The sequence below is a fragment of the Ochotona curzoniae genome, unplaced genomic scaffold, assembly GCF_017591425.1.
Source record: "Ochotona curzoniae isolate NIBS_2020 unplaced genomic scaffold, NIBS_Ocur_1.0 contig_430, whole genome shotgun sequence".
Lineage (NCBI taxonomy): Eukaryota > Metazoa > Chordata > Mammalia > Lagomorpha > Ochotonidae > Ochotona > Ochotona curzoniae.
In genome coordinates this window covers 13,533,072-13,542,523 of record NW_024466219.1, presented here as the reverse complement: position 1 = coordinate 13,542,523, position 9,452 = coordinate 13,533,072, and the positions used below count along the sequence as shown (strand labels likewise).

The 9,452-nt window shown below is 56.1% G+C and overlaps 1 protein-coding gene across 11 annotated transcripts in view; it reads right to left on the bottom strand.

Moving 5' to 3' along the window:
* Window positions 1-2,277: 2,277 nt before the first annotated feature.
* Window positions 2,278-9,452, bottom strand: part of PPFIA4 (PTPRF interacting protein alpha 4) — a 31,821-nt gene continuing 24,646 nt past the window's right edge. For 6 of the 11 annotated variants that reach the window (XM_040985228.1, XM_040985229.1, XM_040985232.1 and 3 more), the window contains 5 exons: window positions 9,275-9,372; window positions 8,703-8,878; window positions 6,421-6,489; window positions 2,869-3,043; window positions 2,278-2,398 (listed from right to left, as the gene is read on the bottom strand). In XM_040985228.1, the coding sequence (XP_040841162.1) occupies window positions 2,349-2,398; window positions 2,869-3,043; window positions 6,421-6,489; window positions 8,703-8,878; window positions 9,275-9,372 (568 nt within the window). In that variant the 3' untranslated portion in view covers window positions 2,278-2,348. Of the gene's footprint in view, window positions 2,399-2,637; window positions 2,697-2,868; window positions 3,044-6,420; window positions 6,490-8,702; window positions 8,879-9,274; window positions 9,373-9,452 lie in introns of those variants that run through there. The other 5 variants (XM_040985231.1, XM_040985235.1, XM_040985237.1 and 2 more) reach the window with 2 other exon arrangements.

The window sequence follows — 9,452 nt, the reverse complement described above, 5'->3', positions numbered from 1 at the left end:
ACATCCTAGCAGTCCATCACGTGGCAACAAGGAGAGCATTACCACCGCTGGGCAGCAAGCATGGCATGCCTAGGGGGCTCAGGGATTGGGCACCATCTCATTCTGCCAGCAGCTGGAAGCCGCAGGGCGGCTGGCGTCAATGCTTCTGAGTTAGGCCAACTGGACAAAGGGGAGGAGATAAGGCCCCAGCAGCCAGGGCGTCCTAAGGCGCGAGGCTAGCACCTCCCTCAAGGTGGTGTGAGCTGCTGAAAGTGTGGGCAGCAGAGCAATATGGGCAGAGGCGTGAAGTGTGCCAGCTCTGGGGCAGCATGGCAGAGGGAAAAGAGCCAAGTGTCCAGACCCACAGCAAGGCTGTCCCCTCTGTCACCTCATCCTCTACACCCCAGCACAAGCAAGCACACACACAGTGTGTGAACTGGGTTTCCTAAAATTCCGATATTTCCTTCCCAGAGAACAGCAGCAATTCACATTGGAAAAGCAGCTGTTATATGGGGGGTAGGGGAGGAAAAGAAAAAGAAGCTGTTTGTACACAGTTTTAAAACCAAGCTTTGTTTATTGGTAGTACACACCCCCACTCACCCCCACGTCCATTCCTGATGCACAGAGCTGATACAGTACCGAGAAAGAACCTGACAGGGCAAGGGAAGTTGGTGGGCGGGGCTTGGGGTCCAGGCAACTCTCCAGAGAAATGTTTCACTGGGCTACGAAGTAAGGGGCTTGTGAGTCACCAGCCCTCCACCTGTGGGTGCACCGATTTCCTTCCTGTCACCTCCCAGCAGTCTTTCCCAAGGGGCCTTGAACAGAGCCGGCTGCCCCCAGCTGGTGACAGGCTGAGCTGCAGGGAGCAACAGGCTGTGGCTGCGTGTCGGCAGGAGTCAGCTGGCGGCTAGCGATCCCCTCTTCCGCTCTTAGGGACCTGAGGATTCACCATCACCTGATACCCTATGCCTGTAACACAGGCCCTTTCTCTTCAGTCCATTCACTCTTAGCAGCTTCCCCCTTCTCCCTGCCTTGCAGTCTGATGGTCAGCCAGGGCAGGGCACACTAGGGAACGGCAAGGGCAGGTGGCTGCCTGGCCCAAGCCAAAGGAAAAGGCACAAAATCAACCTGTTCCCAGCAGAGACATGGCAGAGGTCTGGGTGCTCTGGCAAGGCCTCGGGCTCTGGTTCCACCTGCACATGGTGCTCCATCTTTTCTGCCAGCCCAGCCCCTGCTCAGAGCACAGCCAGACGTTCCCGCCCCTTTCCAAGAGAGAGGCTGGGAGGTTCTCCTCCTTCGCTTTGAGGAAGCCTGGGTCCCACCACCTGGCCCTGAACCTGGATCTCAAACATGCTCTGGCACCCGGGAAGGATGGGGAGCGGATGAGACAAGGGGGCTATGGGGCAGCGGCAGCCCTGCTCAGCCTCATCCCTCATGTCCCCGGGTTCCCCCGTGCTGCCTGGGAAAGTCACAAAGACAGTGCAAGTTGGGCAAAACCCAGCCATGTCTGAACACACCAACAGCCCCAGCTATGTTGCAACAAGCAGGAGAGTGACTGCTCTCCCGAACTTGAGGTTTCCTGGGCCTGGGACACTGAAGCGGGGCAAAGGAAGGAAACCTCAGGTTGTCTTTTTTCCAAATCTGATTTCAGGGTCAGTGTACAGTGAACCACTCACCAGGCTCACCCCTAAGGGCTGGGATTACTAGAGAAATGAGACGAGAGAGAGCCAGCAAGCTCCGTAGCCAGGATCCACAACCTACCTCTCCAGGAGCCCCACCCACAGCTGGGACAGGTGGCCCTGCCACTGCCCCTTGGGCCACTGCTCTCCCTCTGGCTGGCCTGCCTACCTGCCAAGAGGCAGCGAGTGGGCTGTGAGTTCCCCATCCCTACTCTCAGCCCAAGGCTCAGGGAGCCACTCTTCTCTGACTCATCCCAAAACCACATTCCAAATTCTGCTGCCGAGGCCTCTGGCTTTCCCCTACCAGCACTAGGCAGGTTCTGGTGGTGAGGGGTGTTGAGAGGTAAAGATGAGGGTGCCCTAAACAGGGTTCTGACACACAGCCCAAGGACCCAGGAACCCCAAGGACAAGAGGTCTTGCAGATCCAGCTGGGTGCAGAAGATGGGTGTGGGCGCCCTTCCTTGCCTGCCCCAGCATCCCAAGCAGAGACACCCAGGGCCCAGCCTCATCCCCCAGACACTCACAAAGGTCATGAGAGGGGGGAAAAAGGGTGACGGACGCCAAGGGTGTGGAAAGTATATTCTGAGATCCCAGAACACCATGGACCAGACTGGGAGCTGTGGAGGTCAGGGCACGAGCAGGAGGGATGAGGACAGCCCACTCAGTCCATGACACGCAGAAGCAGGCCGCTAGTCCCGGAAGGCGGAGAGCATGTGTCCATAAAGATAGTGGGAGTGAGCTGAGAGAGAGAGAGAAAGAGAGAGAGGCGCTATGCTCAGTCGGAGCGGAGCGGAGGCTCTGCAGCCACCTTCCAAGCGCACAGCCGGGCCAGCCCAAGCGGAAAGCAGGAAGGAGCAAGCCGGAGGGCGGGTGAGCCAGCGGGCCGCAGCCAAAAGGCGGGCGCGTCGCGTGGGGCCTGGCCCACTTACCCCGAGCCACGGGAACACCCCCGTCAGACCCGGGGCAGGAGGCTTGGGGTCAGCAGGAGTAGGTCCGTACGGTGGAGGTCTCCAGTCTCTGCGCCCCCGCGGTCCCGGCTGGCAGGAGTCGCGGCAGCGGGAGAACAGAGCGGCGGGTTAGTGCGCACACCTGGAGTGCAGCGTCAGCCTGGAGCTTGGGGCTGCCAGCCCCTCTGCACCTGCCGGCCCTACCGCCAGGCCGGGGCGGGGCGCACGCAGCGCGCACGCCTCAAACCGGCCGGCCACTCACCTTCCGGCATGATTTTCTTCGGTGGCGCCGGTGGGGGCTGCAAGGGCCCCAGCGTGGACACGCGGAAACCCGCTGGGAGGGTCTCGGCCGAGGCGCTGAGCACGCCGCCGTGGTGGTCCCGCGGCCTGAAGCGTTTCCTCCAGGAGGGTGCGCGGCGGAACACTTTGTCGTCCCCCTGTACCGCGAGGCACACACAGTGAGGCCGGGGTGGCGCTTTCTGGGGGCCCCACGCTCAACCTTTTGGAGAGGCAGGGCAAAGGCACGCCTCAGCTCTTCCCAGCCCTGAAGGATGGGGCTGTGGAGGATGCCTTGTAGAGACTCTGGCTGCCCCCCACTGAGCGGCTCCAGCGAGGACAGTGCGGCCCTTCAGCTGACCCTGTGCAACACCCTCTTCCTCTCCAATATTGTGCGACCGGCCTGGGTGCCCCTCACCTCTCCCCGCACCCCCCCCCCAGGGCCATTCAAGGCCCCCCCTCTCCTGTGACCTCACGCTCTTGCCAGACCATGGGATGATTGGGAGAACACCGCGGCAAGGTCAAGACCTGCCTGGCCGCCCTCGCCCCCACCCCCACTCTGGCATTTTAGTGGATCAAGTTGGAGGCCTCCCTGAGCAACAGACTCCATCTGAACAATGGAAACAGCACATCTAGCCACCGTGCTGCTCAGCCAACCATCCACTGGAGTCAGATGTCAGAGCCCTGTGATGCCACGGGTAGGGTACATGTCACTGAGGACCTGGAACAGCTCCACCACCTGCCCCCTCAGCCCAGCCTCGTAAGGAACCATCTGTGGGACTGGTACCATGGTGTGGTAAGTCAAGCCACTCACTGCCTGTGAGCCTGGCATCCTGCATGGGCACCAGTTAGAGTACTGGCTCCTCCACTCTTGATTCAGCTCCCTACTTATGGCCTCGGAAAGCTGTGGAGATGGCCCAAGTATTTGAGACCTTGCATCTACTCGGGAGACCCAGAAGAAGCTCCTGGCTTCAGCCTGGATCACTCACTCTTTCTTTATCCATCTTTGTAATTTTACCTTTCAGGTAAATAAAATGAATCTTAAAAGAGGAACCATCTCTGCCAGAGGACACCCCAGCACAGGCCCTCCCTACACCCACCTGCAGAGTCCACCTGGCACTGCTTCAGGGCCAGGGCCAGTCCCCCTCCACCCCCAAGTTCTCACAGCTGTGGGAGACCTGTTCTCACCTGAACCCACCAAGCTGTACCCCTTCAGATCGGCTGCTAGGGCCTCATGTAGGCCAAATGCTTCCCCTACCCTCTCCCATTCTCCCTCACCTCCCCCACATTCAGTGCCCTGTGGGGGTGGAAGCCATGATCTTCCTTGTTCCAACCAATGCCTGCCCTGCCCGGAGTGACCCCTGGGACCACTCCTGCCTTGGCTCCTGATTGCTTCTCAGCCCTTTCTCATCACATGGTCCTCACCTTTCTCACCTTCACCTTCCGCTGCCTCCCCCAGGCCTCACTTCTGTACTGCTTCGGGCCCCATCAGAGCCCCGCTTCTTTTTGCTCCTCTCCCCTTCTTGTCCCTTGCACCTGGGGCTATCCTTCATCCCACTGCTCACCAACTCTCCCATTCACTCCAGGACCTAGCTACTTGCTTTAAGCTCCCTGCCAGAGCCAGGGATCTCCAGGCCCAGGGATGCTGCAGTGCTGCCCAAGGACACTGCTGGCTCAGTAATGCTGGCCCCACACCCCTGTGTTCCAAGCCCCCAGGGGTCAGAGAGGGGAGAAAGGACACAGGGACAGGACATCTGCTCATATCCTGTCTAGCACCCCACCAGCTCTGACCACAGGGATGTTACATGTTTTGAGCTTCAACTCCCTGACCTGTTTGCAGAGGGTGACCCCTCTGGCTGCCAGAGAGGAAGCAAAGAGTGCTTTATAAGGACTAAACAACTTCTGAATTAGCATAGATGTGTGAGTTAGTGAGTGAGTGAGTTAGTGAGTGAGAAAAATATTATTCCAGACAGCAACAAGGAAAGCTGAGACCCTAGGTGTCTGGGGACTGTATAGGTGGGGTGCTGACACAGGGGCACTGAGAAGGTATGCTCTCTGTGGTTGGCACAGTAGGGAGGAAGGTCTGGAAGCTTCTCTCCTAGTCTGAGATATACAGAGGGGTGGGAACACCCTCACCCCACAGCGGAGTGCTACCTCTAGTCCAGGCTACTCTGTGCTCCCCATCAGACTCCCTGCTTAGGCACCTGGCAAGACGCCAATGCTGGGCGAGTACCTGGGCCCCTGCCACTCACATGGGAGACCGGGATGGAATTCCTGGCTTCCGCTGGCCCAGCCCTGGCTCTTTGGCATCTGGGGAGTGAACCAGCAGATGGAGAAGCTCTCTCTCCCTCTCTATCTCCTTCTTTCTCTGTTCCTCTGCCTTCCAAATAAATCTTTCTAAAAACATCTAAAAACATCCCTGGGAAAATATAATTAAAAGATAAGACTTCTGGTGCAAAAAAATCTTTGAAGTTTTGTAATACACACTTTCCATCAATATTTTGATACATATAGAGAGGTAAATTATATGTGTGTAAGCATATCTGTGTTGTGTATATGTGTTTACACATACATATGTATGTGTGATATATGTATACATATGTATGTATGTATGTATGTATATATATATAGCCCCCAAGTTCAAGGTACCTCTCTCTCTGAGCTTTCTGCGCAGAAAGTCTAACCTCCCCAAACTCTGGCAATTCCCAGGTGTGCCCCTCCACTGAAGCAGAGCAACTGGTCTATAAAAGTGGGTTTCAGTCCGTTAAACCCAACCAAGAGACAACAATCTGATGGAAGTTAAAAATAAACAGCGTCTAGACACCACTTTAAGTTGCTTGGGGCCAAATCAACTAAGGCCGACCTGACAGGCAAGGGCAGGTGGACTGGGGAAAGGAGAGTGCACAGTGTGGAGGAGGAGGCAGCAGGGCTGTGTCCTCAGGAGCTGGGGTGCCCACGGGAGGGGTGCCTGATGGGTGAAGATGTCACAGTCCACCCTAAACATGTAGTGAGAGGGACTGTTCCTTCAGTGACTGGCCACGGGAAGCAGACTCAAGAGTGAGGCTCAAGTGACATCTGGGAGGATCACAGCCTGGGTCACCCGTCTAGCTGTCACAGCCTGGGTCACCCGTCTAGCTGTCAGTATGTGGAGGCAAGGCAATACAAGCCTGTCCTGTCACCTAACAGCTCCCAGCACTCACCCCACAACAGGCAGGATGGACCACACTGGACAGAAGGGGCTGAGAGGGGAGGAGAAGGGTATAACCCCGAAAATATGAACTTGGGGCAGACCCTTGTCTTCTGTGCTCAGGACTCGGGCACACAGCTAGTCAGAAGATGCTACAGGTGTAACATACCTACACTTTCAACCTTTCTACAAAGGATCTCAGAGTTCAAATACAAGTCTTGCCGTGGCTGGCCTATCCCCCAATCCTGATGTCATCTCCAGCCCACCCATCATCAGGATCCACAAACTTCAGTCCACACACCAGCTTCCAACCAAATCCCCAGGGACCCTAACCCATGGCCAAGCACTCACTTCATCCAGCTTCCGGTCTGTTCCCAAGGCCAGCAGGTTGTTGAATTCCCTCTCCATCACCTGGCGAGCCTGGAGTTCATGAAGCAAGAGACAGAAAGGTGAGGGGGGATAGCAAATGACTTTTCTGTCACCTTTCACCTTTGCTTGGGGTTCAAGGGCAGAGACGGGTGGTTCAGTGCTCTCAACCCATCAGAGCCCCAGCACACCCCACCAGTCTTCTGAGGATGCTCCTTCAAGCTAACCTCAGTGTCTTCTCAGTAACAGAACTGCACACATTGGGATTCCTTGAAGTGGTGCAAATCAGAAAGCTGCAGTGTGAGCTTGCTGCAGCAACGTGCACTAACACTGGAGCAGCGCAAAGATGACCTGCATGACCCTGTGTGAGGATGACTTGCCAGCAAGGGACACATTCCACATTTTGTACAATGGAAACCATGATACTTAGGAAATAATCTAGTCTCAAAAACACCAATATCCATGTTTGCTCTGGCAGTTAAGACAGAACACCAAAAATGGATAGGGATGAAATTGTCATTTGAGGATATAGTGTCATGATTAGCCCTTGGTTATAATCCCATAGGACTTCGGTCTTCCTACTTTCTACTTATTCAAAGATATATAGCAAATTAAGCCTGTGAACAGAATGGATTAAAATTGTTTTTTGGCAAGAAGGGATAAAGAAAGGGGAAGAAGGGAACAGGCCTTGGCAGGGAGTTAGAGGAGTGAGGGAAGTGGGGTTGTCTTCTCAGAACCGCACCTATAAAATGCACAAAATCAGTTTTTTATGCTAATAACAGGATAATGTAATTGATTTTAGGAGTAGGATTGCTGTGTTCAATACTAGAAAACACACACACACTCACTAGCATCTGCCTGCCCTCTAGGAGGAGTGGGGCAGTGTGTGGGTTAAATCCACACGTGTGACGAGGGTCCGCATCTGAAAGCCATGCTAGGAAGATCGCTCTGTGGTGGGCAAGATCATCACCCTAACAATGAGCCTGCAGACCAAATGACTGCAGCCCTGGGCTCTCACTGCCCAGGGGGCAGCATGAAGCTCTCTGTACATCCTGGGGTGACCAGCTTGAAAGGGCACTTGCTGCAGCCGACACCCCCAGAAGGCCAGCACCACTCAGAGTCACGGAGCCACACAGCCCCACCCTCACTCAAGCCAAAACGTGTCTGTTCCTGGAATAGCCCTGGGGGCTGCATTTCACAGCACCCGACAGCTGCAAACCATCCAGACAACAGCAGCTAACATGATCAGGGTGCAGAGGCGAGTCTAAAAGAATTAGGACCATTCTGTCTGCAAGGGACAGGGGCTGTGGCCCGGAAGCAATTCAATCAGGGCTTATGAGAGTCACAGGAGAGGTGAGAACTGCTCCACTACAAAGCTCAGCAGCTGACGGGGCAGGCTGAAGACAGAGAGTGACAGCAGATATTCATGCCCCCACCAGACAGGTTCCAGAGAGCTTAGACACCCTGGATGACAGCGCCCTAAGGTGCAGAACATCCCTGAAGGAGCAGTACCATCTCTGGAGCTGGTGCCAGCAGCCAGGGCCTGGCGTGGAGAGGCTCTGTGTTGGGCTATTTGCCATCTAACTTCCCTGGGGCTAGTTCCCTGCCAGTTGGGCTAGAGGAGCAGGCTGATTGGGAGGAGAAGGGGACCTGCAGCAGTGGGCATGGGCACAAGCTGGGTGCACCCCACTCCAGGGCTGTGCCAGGCATGCAGGCCTGGGGCAGGGAACCTGGAGATCTGATGACATTGCAGTCTCACCTGGGACAAGCCCCAGGAAAGCCACCCACAGATGCCTAAGCCTGTGTACAAGTGAGAGGAAAACAGAGAGACAGAAAGCCTGTGCAGTAGCTGGCATTGTGGCATCGTGGGTTAAACTACTCTTTGTGACATCAACTATCAGAGAACCAGTTCAAGTCCTGGCTGCTCTGCCCCAACCCAGCTCTCTGTTAACGCACCTGGGAAGGCAGCGGAAGATGGTGCAAGTGCTGTGGTCCCTGCCACGCACATGGGAGACCTGGATAGAGTTCCTGGCTCCTGGCTTCAGCCTGGCCCAGCCCCAGCTGTTGCAGTCATTTGGGGAGTAAACCAAACTTTCTTTTTCTTAGTCTCTCCCTCCTTCTATTACTCTACCTTTCAAATAATTAAACAAACCTTTAAGCACGTGCGCGTGTGCACATACACACAGGCCTGTGTTCTGTGTGCAAGACAAGCAGAGTGAATGCAAGCAGGTAGGAAGAGACAGAGTGACTGACTGCACGGCGCCCACCTGAGTGTTCTGCGTGGGGATCTGGAGGACCAGGGCCAGCGTGTTGTGGTCGAAGTTCTCGTCCAGGGCCAGCAGCGCGCCGTGTACGCCACTCTCGTGCAGGTTCCCCGCGTAGTCCCGCAGGCCGATGGACTGGACCCAGTGGAGCACCTGGTCATTGGTCCAGACCAGCACGTCTGGAGGACAAGGGCACAAGGAGAGAGGTGTGGTCCAGCAGGGCTAGCCTCTTCTCTCTGGCTCCCACTCCTGCCCTTGTACATCCTCTAGGCTCATGGGGGAGCAGGCCCCTTTCATTTTAGCCCTGCCAGTCGGCAGGTCCACAGATCCCCAGCTTAATCCCCTAAGCCCTGGCCCAGGCTTTGGATGCTGCCTCTGCTGCCAGCCCAACCCTGCCTAGCTCACCCAGCTCCAGGAGCACTGTCCTGAGGGGTCCCTTGCATTTGTCCTGTGTGTGGGGTAGGGGGCTTGTGGTGACTGTACCCGGGCCAAGTCTCCTTCCGCAGCCTGGGAGCACCCGGGGCTGGACTGCATCCTCCCTCACCACACAGGCTCTCACACCTCTCAGAACGTACCCTTGATTTCGTGCTGGCTTTCCTCCCTTCTCCTCTCCAACTCCTTGCGGTCATAGTTGAGCCTCTTGAGACACATGATGCCGTACTGAAGACTGGTTCTGCAGGTACACAGCCCCGCTGAGCTAGGGGATCTTGATGCCCTGAGTCCCACAAGTCCAAGTCCACAGCCTCCCTAGCC